The 15564-nt window shown below is 49.0% G+C and overlaps 5 protein-coding genes across 5 annotated transcripts; 1 reads left to right on the forward strand and 4 right to left on the reverse strand.

The window, feature by feature from the left end:
- Window positions 1-583: 583 nt before the first annotated feature.
- On the forward strand, window positions 584-2427 carry N7469_004048 (purine-cytosine permease family protein; the record flags this gene model as incomplete). The annotated part of the gene is made up of 5 exons (XM_056642968.1): window positions 584-1054; window positions 1108-1258; window positions 1320-1506; window positions 1567-2272; window positions 2344-2427. The coding sequence occupies 5 exons, from the start codon at window positions 584-586 to the stop codon at window positions 2425-2427; spliced, it is 1599 nt and encodes a 532-aa protein (XP_056502380.1).
- A 590-nt stretch (window positions 2428-3017) lies between these two features.
- On the reverse strand, window positions 3018-3599 carry cox5b (cytochrome c oxidase subunit IV; the record flags this gene model as incomplete). The annotated part of the gene is made up of 4 exons (XM_056642969.1): window positions 3018-3106; window positions 3181-3271; window positions 3333-3433; window positions 3548-3599. 4 exons carry the CDS (start codon window positions 3597-3599, stop codon window positions 3018-3020), a joined length of 333 nt encoding a protein of 110 aa, XP_056502381.1.
- Window positions 3600-4142: 543 nt separating this feature from the next.
- On the reverse strand, window positions 4143-5548 carry N7469_004050 (SANT/Myb-like DNA-binding domain-containing protein; the record flags this gene model as incomplete). Its single annotated transcript, XM_056642970.1, has 3 exons — window positions 4143-4354; window positions 4659-4791; window positions 4883-5548. The coding sequence occupies 3 exons, from the start codon at window positions 5546-5548 to the stop codon at window positions 4143-4145; spliced, it is 1011 nt and encodes a 336-aa protein (XP_056502382.1).
- A 1567-nt stretch (window positions 5549-7115) lies between these two features.
- N7469_004051 (uncharacterized protein) lies at window positions 7116-7498 on the reverse strand (the record flags this gene model as incomplete). The annotated part of the gene is made up of 2 exons (XM_056642971.1): window positions 7116-7197; window positions 7239-7498. The coding sequence occupies 2 exons, from the start codon at window positions 7496-7498 to the stop codon at window positions 7116-7118; spliced, it is 342 nt and encodes a 113-aa protein (XP_056502383.1).
- Window positions 7499-8186: 688 nt separating this feature from the next.
- Window positions 8187-15315, reverse strand: prp8 (U4/U6-U5 snRNP complex subunit PRP8; the record flags this gene model as incomplete). Its single annotated transcript, XM_056642972.1, has 2 exons — window positions 8187-10664; window positions 10735-15315. 2 exons carry the CDS (start codon window positions 15313-15315, stop codon window positions 8187-8189), a joined length of 7059 nt encoding a protein of 2352 aa, XP_056502384.1.
- Between the last annotated feature and the right edge of the window lie 249 nt (window positions 15316-15564).

Here is a 15564-nt window from a genome sequence, read left to right on the forward strand (position 1 = left end):
CGAGCGGAGACGGGAAACCGGCCGAGATCGAGGCCGATCTTTTTTTCTTTCCCCGCGGCCAGTCCATCTTCCCACCTCCGCAAATATTTTTTATATTCTTTGCATTCCCCCACAATCTTGCCTAGTCCAGTGCAAACTCAATTGGCTTTGAGTCTTGCCTCGATAGCCCAGTACAAGGTGATTTTTTATCATTCTGTCATGCTTGATATGCGCCTCAAGTGTCCGCCACCAGGTTCATTCACTAACCTCGTCTCCTTGCTTCATAGTGACTCATCTAGGTGACACCAACCTCGAGTGAATGCCCGAGTATAGATCCCACCTCACCTCACAAGGACGGTTATGATGAAGACGAGTAGCCAGGTTTTATTCAGAAATCAAGGTACATCCAGTGGTAAATCGCCTGCATGGAGAACCGGTGTTCGGCAGCGCAAACATTCGTCCTTGCGAATTGTCTACGCTGTCGTTCTGAGATCATACGGTCGAACTTGATCTGGATAACTCCAGCGAAAGAAACTCATGCAATGCTTCTGATTACCTGTCTTGCCCTAACTTACTTGATCATATCGTACTGACGGTTAGCAGCATGGCCTCGGAAAATGAAATCGCCACCCTAGCGGGGCGCAATGAGAAAGCAGACTCGATTAAACAGGTTACAGAGCCTGTCCTGCCGTATGGACAGGATGTAAAAAATGATAGTACATATCCTCCCAATCACTCGTCTCGCAAAAACCCTATCGGTACACGTCTCGGTTCGTTGATTCGCATGTTCGAGCAACAACTCGTCGAATACAATTTTGAAGCCCGCGGCATTGAGCGTGTTGCTCCAGACGAGCGTATGAAGAAGCTTTCCTGGGTATCATACCTACAAGCTTTCTTGCTCTGGGTTTCTATCAACCTCGCTGCCAACAATGTGACTTTGGGAATGCTTGGACCCGCCGTGTATGGCCTTAGTTTCCGGGATTCTTCGCTATGCGCCTTCTTCGGTTGTTTTGTTGGTGCTCTGGTTGCATCTTGGATGGCTACTTGGGGTCCGATCTCAGGTATTCGTACCATGGTAGGTGGAAAGATTCTCATTCGCAGTGGTTTTCTCGACTTACAAATTCATAGGCATTCGGTAGATACTCAATGGGGTGGTGGCCTAGCAAGATTATTGTCCTACTCAACCTCATTCAAATGATTGGATACTGCTTGATCGACTGTGTCGTTGGTGGCCAGATCCTTTCGGCAGTCTCTCCAGGTGGCATGTCTGTCGCTGTCGGTAAGTGGGAGATGAGATCGACAAATTCGAATGATACATTTCTCTAACTTTGGTCTATTAGGAATTGTCATCATTGCTATTGTTAGCTGGGTAGTAGCTACAGTTGGCATTCAAGTCTTCCACTACTATGAAAGATTCGCTTTTCTGCCCCAGTTGATAGTCATCTGCATTCTATTCGGTGTCTCCTCTGCGAAATTTGATCTGTCCTCCACCTCCTTGGGTGACGCACGTACGGTGGCCGGTAACAGGTAATATGTCCAAACATTCAATCCACAAAAGGTTCACTATTGGCTCATCATCTATCTTAGGCTATCCTTCTTTTCCATCTGCCTTAGCGCAGCGATCACCTACGCCCCGTTGGCAGCAGACTTTTTTGTCTATTACCCAGAACATACTTCCCGTGTCACAATCTTCTCCCTCACTCTGACAGGCCTACTATGTTCCTTCACAATGGCCATAATTTGCGGTATTGGCCTAGCTTCCGGCATCAATGCCTACCCCGAGTATGCAGCCGCCTATAACGTGGGCCAAGGTGCCCTCATAGTCGAGGGCTTTGGACCCCTCCACGGCTTCGGCAAATTCTGCTCGGTTATAGTCGCGCTCGGTCTCATCGCCAATACCGTTGCACCAACATACTCCGCTGGAGTGGACTTCCAAATCCTAGGCCGCTACGCCGAGAAAGTTCCTCGTGTCATTTGGAACACCGTTGGTGTCATCATCTATACTGTTTGTGCACTGGTGGGCCGCAGTCATCTCTCGGAGATCTTCACTAATTTCTTGGCGTTGATGGGTTACTGGGTTGCGATATGGACTGCTATTATCCTTGAAGAGTTCCTGATCTTCCGGTTCCGAACGGGCTATAACTGGGCCGCATGGAGAGATCCGTCTAAACTTCCCATCGGAATGGCCAGCTTTGTCTCTTTCGTGGTTGGATGGGTCGGTGCTGTTCTATGTATGGCCCAGGTGTGGTATATTGGCCCTTTGGCAAAGCCGGTAGGCGAGTACGGTGCTGATGTAAGTTTCTCTTCTAAATTAACCCTATCGATTCCCCTCGCGATCTGGGCTTACATGGATTTATCTTATAGATGGGCAACTATGTTGGCTTCTCTTGGGCGGCGCTCGTCTATCCTCCACTCAGATACTTAGAACTTCGTTATATCGGACGGTAAAGAGATAAACCAGTGCTCATCGTGCTCGGGCCGCGTGTTTGAGCCAAACCGGACATATTTTCAGCATGACCATTCTATAATTTGTCTTTCCTGTATGTTCGTTATCATCTTGGCAAAGACATGTCTATACATTAGGGGGGTAAAGGTTGTCTCAGCCCGGTGAATATGACGAGAATGAGGCCGACCTTTGCATGATCTTGAAAGCTTTTGAGTGATCTTGCATGTATGTAGCAAAATCCAAATTGTGAGATAGTATTAAGTTGTCGATATGCTGTAGACATAATGAAGCAATGTTGCTTGAGCCTACCATACGACTTCTAGTCAACTATTACTTAGGACTGACTATCTTAATAGAACGAAACTAAAGGCTACCCGTAGACGTTGGAAACAGTATCACATAGTTTGCGATCACTGAACAAAATCAAAATATTAACTCAAAAATACACCCCAATCGGCACTCTCATTTTCATCCACTTGAGAACTATTCTACAAAAGAGACGGGAAACAAGCCAAGGATAGAACTGTTACAGACACAGACAATAAAAATTCGCACGTTTATCCTGTATCAACAGATATTGCGCGACGCGGATTTACCGGTACCAGTACTCGGGCTTGACGTAGTCGGCGAAGGTCTTGGGCTCCTCGTGGGGAGGGTGATGGTGACCGTGGTCGTGGTCGTCTATGGCATATCATCAGTATATTGCACTCAAGCCTCTGGGTACGGGGTGAAGGAAAATGTCGGGAGGAACGTACGGGAGTGGGGGTCCTCCTCAGGTCCAATGTAGTTCAGCTTAACGACGTTACCGCACTCGAGGCAACGCTCAATGGGACGCTCACGGGAGACCTGATATCGGATGGGTTAGTCCTGTTATACGTGATGGGTGTAGATTCTCGGTTCGACATACGGTCAGCCAGTTAACCTGGTGGGAGTCGGCGGGGTAGCCAGTGCAACCAGCGTATTGCTCATCACCGGCACCGTTAACCATGATGGGGTTGTCAATTGTTCCTTTAACGCGAGAGTTCATTGATCAGCTGTTGAACCATAACAATTGACTTGAAGATTGTCTGGCCCGGAATCGAAGCCTATCCGAGGGTCAATCGCGTGTCTGGGCTCACTTACCCTTGCGGGAGGCATCCAGGGGACGCATGTCGAAGATGTCGATGCCTTGCATCTTTCCGATGAGCTCCAGACGCTCGAGACCGGTAGCCTGAACGAAGTCGGTGGGGATGGTACCGGGCTTGGCACCGGGGGGGAATCAGGTCATCCTCAGTCTTGATCTCTGTATTTATGACAGGAATTGTTAGCTATAATCTGCTATCATGATGAACAATGCCACAGAGAATTCGCGTGATATCTCGTGATGAGAAGCTCCATTCGTGTTCCTGAAATCCAACACCCCCTCGTAATGTAAAACGAGAAAGGAAAGAGGAATTGAAGCATGGAACCATCCACTTTGAGAGCACAGGCGGGTCTTCAATCGTAGCATGGCGAGAGAAGTACTAACCGTCGAACTGGCGGATGGGGGCCTCCTCCTTGGGGGTCCACTTGTTCGCGTTCCCTATCGAGAAGCATTCGTGTTAGCTGGTGAGTCGAGATATATAATCTGATACAACTATCAAAGCCCGATATGCTCAGAATCGATTGAGCTTTGAGAGGTAATGTGTGTGCAGGCCGAGGTCGGGAAGATGTCGGATCATGCCACCGGGGAAAAGGATCACGTACTGCGCACGACGGAGGAGGAGAAGGGGCGAGCGACAGCAATGGCGCGAGCGGGAGTGCGCCGCGCGAAGGCGGAGGCGGTACGTTGAAGGAACATTGTCCCGAGGATTATGGTGGTTTGGGGGTGGAGGGAGAGGAGGTTGGGTAGAGTCAGTCTGGTTTGAGGATTGAAGTTGGCGAAGAAGCCGCTTCCGCCCGGTGCTCGTGCTAATTGGCTGGAGCTGCGACCAATAAAGAGCGCGGATTGTGGATGACTCAGCGATGATTGGCTGTCACGGGTATGTCCGGATTAGGCAGTTAGGGCTAGGGCCTGAGCTACATATACTGGGGTATACGAAGTGTTAAGATTGGTATATCCATGGATTAAGAGTTGGAAACTGTTACCAGTGAAATAAAATATCATACTACCAATACTCCTCAGCTCCTGCCCCTATTTGACCGTGACATATTGTAAGAAAACCTAATGTCCCATACTGCTCACAATCTTACACTAACGTTATTCATAGTCCACGCGTAGGGCTGCCTCCAAATTCAGCTGCTCGTTCTCGACACGCCTCGGGGCCAAAGCCTTTTCCAACCTTACTGGATATAATTCTCCATCGATCTTGTTCATATTGGGCCATGGCGCGTTTAAGTCTTTGAACCTGGTTAAAGTTGACTCCTCAGTATATCTTCCTATGGGATTGGATGCGAATTGGGTAAGGGAAGATAGTACCTGTGAGATAGGGAACTTACCTTCTCTTCAGTCCAGCTAACATCCTTCGTCTTCAGTCTTTGACAGTAACGGACCTGTAAAGTATTGTGTGTCCGGCCCGGGAAGAAATCCTGTATTTGTAGCCAGGTTAAGTTCTTGTCCTCTTTCAAATGCACCAGCAAGGCATCCTCTGCTGCGGTGAATCTGGTTTTAGGGGCCTTGGGACGGGGTGCAGGTGAAGGCATCCCCACATGTCCGACGAGGTTCGGTGGCCTGGCTTGTCTAGCAAGAGGATCATCCAAGTTATCAGAGTCCCCTGAATGTGGAAGTGTATGATGATGCTTCTCGGGTAACGGATTTTTCGGAAGAGTGTTATGGGTCATCGTTGACTCAAATATCGAGCCATGTGACTGATGCAGCGAGGGATCAAGTAGGATACTAGTTGCTGTGACTGACGAATTGTTGTCTACCAGAAGAGAAGCCAAAGCGGGGAAATGTGGTTGAAGATGGCTATCATTTCTGGAGTGCCTTGGTCGGAATTGACTCCTGGGACTAGCATGAGGACCCGATATATCGTAGCCGTACTGCGGGGGCTGAGGCAGTTGTTGTAACGTAGACGAAGAATAAATTGAATGAGTTGAAGGGTCTTCTCTGGTCTGACTTATAGGGGGGAGGCAGTATAGAATCTGTTGTTGGTGGTTGGCCATTGTAAAGAGGAGGAATGTTGTCAGTCCCATAGACAGCTCCGCTCAACTTATCACGCAACTCCGACTCGGAGGAATCATAGTTCATCAAGCCATGATCATCGTACTTGGCTGCAGAGGGAAAATTGATGGCATGGCCGCGGTAAGAGTCCGCTAGTGTTACGGACATCCATCAACACCGCCAGGAAATCCCGGCCGATGAACATATACGATCAGGAAGGAGATCTCCAAAGATGCAATATATCTCCCTTGGAAAGAGGCAGGTGCACTTCAGGACTCCCGGTGTGTGTCACATAAAGTACTGCGATGCAAAAACACCCTTGCGATGGCAAAAACAAACACTGCTAGGCACTGTAACCTGGCTAAACCCACTTCACGTGCTGGGGGAACAATGGCAAATGCCGTTGAAATATCACAAATGAGTTAACACTCAAATAAAAGCTAGCCAAATTCCCATCGTAGCGGCCGAGAAGAGATCTTAAGACTGTCTAGAAGAATAGTATAAGGAATGAAGGCAGCCGGGTGGACATGGCCACTATAAGTCTGTTCACCAGATACGTATTTACATCGGGTTGGATTGCAGGCGGCCCAGGCGAATACCCTGTGCCGAAAGCTCCTCATCAGCTGAAGCATGCGTCGTTCAGGGATTGGCTTTTTTGGTTTCATTGGGAAGGGAGAAGAAAGAGTCGTTACCAACGCAAAATCCTCTCTGGAGATGTAGCCCTAAGTTGCGCGGCTGCTTGTTTTCTGGCCTGGGCCTTACCAATGAATTTAAATATTCTTCTGTTCAAGCCTTCAGATCTCTTTATATGGCTACGCTATATGACAGGACTTGTTATTCATTATCCGTCAGTTATTATGGGGATTTCTAGAAAATGGATAGACAGACTGGGGCCGAGAAGTTTCTCGGATATGGACGAGGGAGGGGGTACATCAGAACAGGAAATCAAATGAAGAATGCCCGGTAGGAGCCGGTAAAAGCCCGTCAGATTGACATCGGGGACAAGCGGGCAAACTATACAGGGGTCTAGTCGACGGACGCATCTTCCTACAAGCTCCTAATAGAGATGATGAGGGTATGAAACCATAGTCCACGGGTGTTGACCAATCAACCCTCGTCTTGGTAAACTAAAAGGGCAATCACACCGACGATTCGTTGAGAAGCTGAGGGGTGATTTAGGCAGCTCGGCTGCCAGAAATTTCTCGAGGGTCAATCACAGAAGTCCCAGTCTGCCCGAGAGTGGCTGACGCAATAACGCGGCTTATATTGGCACGCGGCATTGACAGCACGGTTTGTCAGCCTTGAGAGGAGAGCACTAGACCAATAGTGCACGATATTGCAATATATTCAAGTCCAATTGATACACGTATATCCTGTCATTTCAGGTCATTAATTGTTTCTCTGCTTCGAGTTCATGACATACTAACACTGTGGGTAGATATTAGACCCATACCTATCATGCCATCTCAGTGCTATTCTGGAACAGACATTGGGAAGTGAGTGGGTGGGGTAAACGACAAAAAGTATAGTTCGAGGTGCCGTTGAGCATTTAGCTGCAGGTGAACCGTCCTATAAAACACCAGAGCCCATTGCACCCCCGCCTGCACAAACAGATCCCTGGAGGATTCCAACGGTACCATAATGATTTTGGCTAAAAGGAGAAGGACACTGTCATGGTTTGTTTTCATTTACGCCCCCCTAGTCTGCGGGATACGGTTTTCATGTTGTGATGGGCAATGCTGGCCCTCACTGGATGATGCCTTTCCCAAACTGGTATAAGACATAGGGTTTAGGCCTCTGACCGAAATGGTGGCGCAAGGACGGTGACCTGCAATCGCCCCTGAAGCCGAAAAGCACAAGAACATGGTCTTGAGAGCACCGGAGGCGATGGAACCTTGGTCTGATCTTTTAAAAGGCAACGAAAGGATGAAAGGGGTAATAGCCTGGGGCATTGTGGCTGGGAGTCGATCTATGAATTTTATTGCTGACTGCATACTCGTATAGCACGATCAAGCGGGCCACAGGGCGTGGTGGAGGTCGGTTTACAATCAATTACCAAGAAACTGGTTATTATTGTCTGGATTCACTATGTACAGTGTATCTCTTGGCCCTTGATGTCAAGAAACATCATCGTTCAAGCGCCCGATCTGAATGCAGCACATCATGTTGAGCATTAGTGATGACAAAGTTCACAAGGGCATCCTGCACATTCACATATACGCAATAGCAGCTTGAATGCCAAGGCTTCAAGTTCGAAATCACCTAGGACACTACCCAGTCCACTGCCCATACTCGACAACACTGCCCATCTGGGCAGTGTTGTCGAGTAGAGCACTTTTGTAGTAACTTCAAGTTACTACACAAGTGTGGCTACTTAGGTACCGCCACTAGCAGATACCCTTAATCACATCCATCGTGATCTTCTAAACATCGAGGACTACGTGGTATTTGGAAGATAGTAATTTGAATAGAGCAGCAACAGCAATGGTCGCTTATTGAAATTTTTCCCTCGCTTCAATACATGAGATTATAACTGTCATGATACAAGAAAACAACACACAGAAAAAAAAAGATACATAATAGGAATACATACGCCTGAGAAGCCCAGAGGATAGATTTGGAAAGTTCAGCGAAGTTGCTTTACTCAAAGTTGTCTGAGCGGTCAACCCAAATGTCCTCCAGCTCAGCAAAGTTTTGGAAGTGCAGAGGACGGTGCTGATCATCGTAGAAGCGAAGAGGAGTATCGATCTTCACGTAGATGGGTCGCTTTTCAACGCTGCCAAACGAGCTACCCATGAAACTATAGTTCCAGAGATTATCCTCCGGGACAAGGAAGTAACCGCGGACGCGGTCACTGAGAAGCAGCTGACACTTTTGACCCATGCTAGTCGAGAATCCCTGGGGTTGGTCAGAGCTCATGTCTTTGTTCTCGGCACCCCACTTGTATCCATCAGGAGTCAGGCCCCAGGCAGAAAGTGACACAGAACCAGGAGTAAAGGAGACGGTCATAGTAACTGTCTTCTTATCCCACGAAGGGTGAGAGTTCATGAGACGAGCGTGCTGTGTGACATCTGCCGCCGACATGTAAGGTGGCTCATTGCCTGAAACGGTATGAATGACACCAAGCGGCTCAAGATTGTTGAGGTAGTCGTGCTGGGGCAACTGGTGAGGAAGTTGAACATCCCGAGTGTTTCCAACTTGGGGAACCATGACAATTGTGCGAACCTCCTTAACCTGGTCATTGTCGGGTGGCGAGCTACCGTAAATGAAACCGGTGACTTGGACTCGAAGATCAGCAATTGTGATGAAGCGCTTGAGGATGTTCTTCGGCATAACGTAGGTGAATCCATCATCGCGAATGTCATCGGACGACACGTAAATGTTGTTCGATCGGGTTCGCAGGTTGGAGGTGGCAATGGCACGCGTGCGCCACTCGGTCTTCGACGCGAAGGACTGCTGCTCGTATTGTGAGGTTGTCGTGACGATCATGTCCTCTCCCCGCACATTTTGAGTCTTGGTAGTAACAGCTGTAAGCTGCTTGGCCTCCTCCTGTTGCTTTTCAATCTCGGCGGCCTGCTGTCGTTGCAGCGAAGGTGCACTGATTTCCATACCCAGGATGATATCACGGACTTCACTGCTAGTCAAACTTTGTACATTGACATTATTCTTCTTGCCGTAATCGTTCAGAATCAGGTCACGCAATTGCACTTCAACGCTGATCCAAGCCTCGTCAGACAAAGAGGGCCAAATGTGATGTTCTTGGGTGACCACACTCTTATCGGGACGCAGGATGATCTTCGCCTTGTCAATGTTGACGTGCAAAGCACGAAGGATGAGGATCAGACGAGAGAAGGCGGTATATGGCGAGATTGACTTCAACCACTCATCGTACAGGTTGAAGAGAACCATCTGAGGCTCGGTCGCACGAAGAATCATGTCCGCCAATTTCTCAACCTTCATGGCAGCCTGGAACGGCAGTTGAAGCTCGGAAGCACGGATAGAGATGTTGGGGAAGTCAAGCAAATGGACCTCAAGCGGATCGAGAAGACCCTTTCGAGTAACAATCAGTTGCTTTGGCTGTTCTTCGACGGGCAGAGAGCGAATGAGTGCAGCGACTTCTTCAGCTGTCTTCCACTTGGCCAACTGACCCAGACGCTTCTGCCCAGCCCAAACACTAGTGTGAATGATCTTCAGGAAAAGTTGACCTGTCCGAGGATTGAAAATGAAAATGGCACCGTTGATAGGCTTCGTGGTCAAGTTACCCTCGAAGGTCTTGTGGATCGTCACACGATAGACATTGGTGTCGTCAATGAACAGCTGGATTTGAGGACTGAAGAGCTCGGAGTAGTTCTGAGAGTTCAAGAACTCCTGGTTGCTCTCCGAGGCGAACAGCTGGAGACCCTTGCGGATACGCTCACGCAAAACGTACAAGGCAGGGTTCGCCTTCATGATCTTAGCCATAGCCTGCTGCACAAGAGTCTTCAATCCAGGGAAGTACTGGCCATAAGCCGAGTACAGGTTGTAGGAGAGATCGATTGCGATCATCAAACCGGTTGCTGAAGGATAGATACTCATGCTATCGGTGGTATAGTCGAGGTACTTGGCGCGAACATAGCGTTCAATATCGTGAGAGTCGTAGTCACCATATCTCAGTTGCACATCAAGCCAAAACTTGTTCGTGGTCGTAGGTTCGTAGACGTCCTTAGTATCAAATAACAAGGAAGGACGAGTGACATTCCACTTGTTGGTGGCGAAAAGAAGGATATCCGCACAAGAACTGTTCATCTTGTATGACTTACGCGGGTGAATGGTTTCCTTCTGGACAGCCTCGATACCAAGTTGTTCGAGTTCTTGATCGAATACCTGACACAAATCCATGACCACAGATTCGTGAATCTTCTGCCACAAGTGGGCACGGAAGATTTGGATAAGCGAAATCTTCAGGGTGGGAATCTTGCCGTGCAAGAAAATACCCGTTAGATCCAGTTGCACTTGGAAACCAACATAAACATTGGCACGGTTGATTGTAGGAGACCACCACAGGGTGAATCGACGGTTGGGAATCTGGTTCAAACCGGAACGCTGGGCGTTCGTGAGTTTCTTGAACTTCATGCTTTCCTGTAATCGAATTGGGTTAGCGATTAATCACAGAGTAGAATATTAAGGGACCGGGAGAATAGGGACGAACCTCGAAACCACTGGCTCTCTCCCAGAACAGACCTTCCCAAGAGGGGAATGCAGTTGCCTTGAACAAAGTGTGCTCCAGAATGGTTTCCACACCACCAAGTGCTTGAATAACATCGGTTCGATAGGCGTTCAAATTCCACAGTTTACCATCATGGCGCTGGCTAGTCCACCAGAATGGATTGCTCTTCATCAGCTGGTATTGTTTGAATTCAGCCCGAAGACGGAAACCCTTGTCGAAACTGAGAGTACTCCTGTCCTTCTGGAACAGAGTGTTGATACGGGGAAGACCGCGGTCCCAGCTATCCTCAAGATCCTCAAGAGTCAAACGACGGTTCTGTTGTTGAGCTTCCATACGCTTCTGAGAATATTCCATCCAGACTCGCTGGGAATCGATGAACTCAGACTCCCAGGGAACAATATAACGGAAGATGTTCGGAATCAAAGTTTCCTCGTCATGGGACATACCAGCTCGGAAGTGGGTTATGCCAGTATCAGTCTGCTTGGACCAGCGCTTGTCACTGGTGGGAATGAGGATATGAGATCCGGAAATCATACCCAGACCTCCAAGCTCCTTGGGCGTATAGAACACAGCAGGAGGGAAACGAGAAGGCATCTTGGAGTTCAGTCCGATCTTGACACGAGTCTGAATCTTTGTTTCACACTTGACAATAGTGTCAAGAAGATTCACGGTGGACACTGCCGCCTCACGGTAGTAGGTGAAGAGAGCAATGAGGGCTGTGTTCCATTTGTTGGCAATCTTGGTGAAAGTGGTTGATCCAGAGGACATGAGAATTTGACGGATGCGGTTGTTGAACTTTTGGATGTCCTCCTCGGTGACCTGAAGGAAGGCATGGGCAGTACGCTCCTTGGTAGAGTTATCAACCAAAGACCATACACTGTCCTTGACATTGAACTCCTCGTTTTGGTTGCGGCACTTGGGAAGAATGCGAACCTCAAAGCCGTTCATGGAGAACAATAAATTGGGGTTGTCCTTGCTGTAGACACTGGCAAAAGTATCATCCCAGTCGATGGTGGTGATGGAGCGGGGAAGACGGTTCTTCAAGTCCCAGAAAACAGCACGACCAAGGTTGACATCATGACGCATCAAGCGCATGCGGCAATCGCGAGGCCAGCACTTCTTGTTCTTATAGCCAATCACGTTCTCAAAGTTGGGATCGGGATTCTCGGTCAAGAATCGTTGGATCAAGTCGCGAGATTCATCGGCATCGAACCGGAAGAAAACCCAAATCTTGTCGACATAGCGGGTGTAAAGTCGGATGGGGTGACGGGTCTCGGTGGCGCGATCCCTGAACTGCAAGAAGTCATTGGGGCTCTGGGGAGGTCCAGCCATCTCGCTGGCACGCTGCAGGCCGAGAAGAAGCAAGTCGATCATCAATCCGTAGTATTGGAACACAAAGCCAGAGAACTGAAGACCGCGGATCAGGCCATAGCTGTTAGTGTGGTTCATATCCTTGTAGCTAAGCTGGACGTTGTTCTTGGATGTAATGTAGTCAGCCAAGTTGTGGTCCATAATAAGACGAAGCATTCGATTTAGCAGGGTCAGATCCATCTTTTCGTAGACCTTGGACAGCTCAGTTTCGATCATGACATTTGTTTCGCCTTCGGCAGTTTCCCAGACGTTTGAAAGGTTGTTGATTCCTTGAGTCCACTTGTACGTCAACAATGGAGGCACTTCGGAGTCAGATGGCTTGATCCAAGCAGGGAAGAGGTGACGCTGCTCGGCCTGGTACCAGAGATACTGATCAAGGTAGGCATCCGTAATCTTCTCGATGGGCTCGATATCATAGACAGGATTGATGTTGTTGTAGTTATCGTTCATATCGATGCCAACTTCCTTGAAAGCTCGCTGGGTCAAGAGGAATCGCTTGATACGGGCGAGAGTGGTTCCGGGGGAATCATATGCCTGCTCAATGAGAGCAAGTTCTTCACGCTGACTCTGGTTCAGTCTACCCTTAACAGAGTAGGACTCGCGAAGACGCTCCAGAGCAAGGATAAGAATTTTCGTGTCATGTTTGTATGAAACACTAGGGAAAGGAATGGGCGAAAACTTTCGTGACTCTAGCCAGTGAACCATCGTAGTGTAAATAGCCACGGCTTCCTCGGAAGAGACATAAGGACCATCCTTGAGGTAGTTGTGCTGGCGTTCCTGCTCTGACTTGAGCCAAAGACGAGTGAGTCTGCCCAAGTTCTTCCTAGCCACAGTCTTATCAACGGTGGCACCGCGGCGAATTCTCTCTCGATTATAATGAGCGACTGAGATCCACCAGTCGGCCTTGCTCTTCACGTAGCGAAGGATGATGTTCTCGATAGGCGCGGGCAAGCCGGGCACCTTCCAAGGAATATTACTCTTCCAGCATCTCCAGGCCTCGGACAGATGTTGCAACACAACGTTGACCTTGTTCTGCTTGATTCCCTCGGGCATCATGTCCATAAGATCCGCCATGACCGAAGCACGGAGCTCCAGATCGAAGTGAGACTCCACACGTTGCTTGGTGACAGTCTTGGCGACACCCTTGCTGTGACGGCCCTCGAACTGGCGAGACAGCAAGTTTCCAAGCCATCTTTCGAGAAGAGGGATGATACCGCGCATGAAGAACAGCCAAACACGCCATGCAGGAGCCCAGAAACCACAACCAGGCCCTTTACCGACTGGGCCTGAGTTGAAACGGTAGTAGATCAAATGTTTCAGGTCCTTGCAGGAACGAATCTGGTGCATCAACTTGTACTTATACCGATACATACCGGTCAGTTGGCCGACGTGGTTGAAAGCATACAAGATACCATCGGCTAATTGGAAGGCATCAATGTTTCCGAGACGGTATTGGACCTGCGCATCAACGATCAATTTTGTCAGGCGAAGAATTTCTCTCATCAAATGGAAAGCGTTTCCGAAGCGAGACTTCTTTCGCTCTTTGGTCGTCAATGTCTTAACGGGTTTCAAGTTGAAGTTATAATCGAGATGCAGGTAGGTCAGGTTCTTGCGGTGAATCAGCAAGTTCAACATATTAAAACCTTGACGGCAAACTTGTAGACCAGCTTCCACCCAGTCAATCGTCGTTTGTTGGAAGAACTTGGTCGTCTTCAATGTCTTCATCAAATTCTGCTTGTTCTGAGCCTTTGGTTTGCTCTTATGCAGTTCGTTGAGGACATAAGTCTTGAGTAGCTTCTGATACGACACCCGAACCTTGACAGGCTGGCCCTGAGGGCAGTGTTCCAAGTACCACTGTTTCACCAGTGGCACATCTTGAGCACGAACCATCTTACCAGACCGCTTATCGAAGGGGTGAGGAGCCCACCAAAGGGCGATTGCCGACGCGGTATCCGAGGTGTAAAGTTCCTCATCTTCAAAGAATGGTTCAACCTCTCCAGGCAGCTCAAAATCATCTTCGTTGTCGGGTCCAAAAATTTCATCCTCGTGACTGACGGTGATATTCTTCGGTGCGACGGAGCGAGAGGAGATTGGGTTGATGACAGGGTCGAAATAGAAGGCGGGAAGATTTGGATCTTCAGTGCGAACGTAAACAACCTGGGGGTGAGAGTACCAGCCAAGTTTCACACTCCGGGGAAGGGTATTATACAAGAAGGGGAAGGTGACGCGGTATTCGGTCCGGATTGGAGCACGGAAAATGATGCGGTCGATGGCGTTAAACTCGCTGAAGTCCTCATCGTTCGGGTCGATATCTTTGTACAAAGGCTCGAAGCGAGGACCACCTGGGATAGCAACGTTGAGAGCCTTGGCAGTAAAGAAGCTGTTGAGATCGAACATGTGGAAGTAATTTTCGTCAACCACATCGCTCAATAGCTGGTGACTAAGTCGATGAAGAGTTGCCATTTGCGGAAGTGACAAGTTCCATGTTTTATAGCTTGGTCCATTAACGTGCGGTGTGTCTAGAAGAGGTCTGTGGTCGTAGAACCATTCATAGACCGCTGCATCTTCTTCTTCATCGAGCTCCATCTGAATCGGCTCCAAGGGTTCAACGTCCTCAATATTTTCAGACCACGAAAGTGGAGGCTCTTCGTCATCGAATGGAGGGAAGCGCATGCGCTTAAAGTGTCGACGATCACTCTTCTCTCGGCGCATAGCCATCCACATTGTGGCCCATTGGGCATGGTAGACTGGCTCGATGACTCGTGGGGTCTCATTAACCAAAGTCAAGCAACCGTTGACATGGTATAGTACTTTCACTTCCCTCGCAGATTCCCAAGGCATTGGCATATTTTCCAGAAGCTTGAGGACTGCATGAGGCATAAATTTCAACGCGCCGAGATAGCTTCGCTTCTCGTTGGTGAATTTCCTTTGCGAAACGTCGCCAATATCCTTCACAATCTTCCGTAAATGTTCAGGAGGCATGTCCGCCTTCTGAGTCTCAACAAAGCCTCCCTTCCGCTTCTCGCCGAATCGGTTGCGCTGGGTTCGCAGCCATTCATGCTTTTTCTGCGCAAATTTTGCGACATTCGGGTCGGCGGGCGGCTGGTAGCCTGGCGGCGGCGGCGCCATCGGCATCGATGGAGGAGCAGCACTCCATCCTGGAGGAGGGGGTGGAGGAGGTAGAGATGCCATATTGGTGGTAGCTAATGGGGAGAATGCCCACCCTCCCTAGGCGTAGGTTGATATCAAAGTCGCGTCCGAATCACGTCGAAAATCATCGACATGCAACGCGACAGTAGTTGGTATGGTATTAATCGGCTGGCTCGTGTATGTTTGAATAGCAGATTCGGCCGAGCAACGATGGATGAGAATGCCAACAGCCAGTGCACCTCTCTGCTAGACGCAAAGTTGCTCCTTTCGCCAGAACTTTGAGGTGGCGGC

The sequence above is a fragment of the Penicillium citrinum genome, assembly GCF_028827155.1.
Source record: "Penicillium citrinum strain IBT 23319 chromosome Unknown utg000003l:1.0-4596430.0:1.0-4598250.0, whole genome shotgun sequence".
Lineage (NCBI taxonomy): Eukaryota > Fungi > Ascomycota > Eurotiomycetes > Eurotiales > Aspergillaceae > Penicillium > Penicillium citrinum.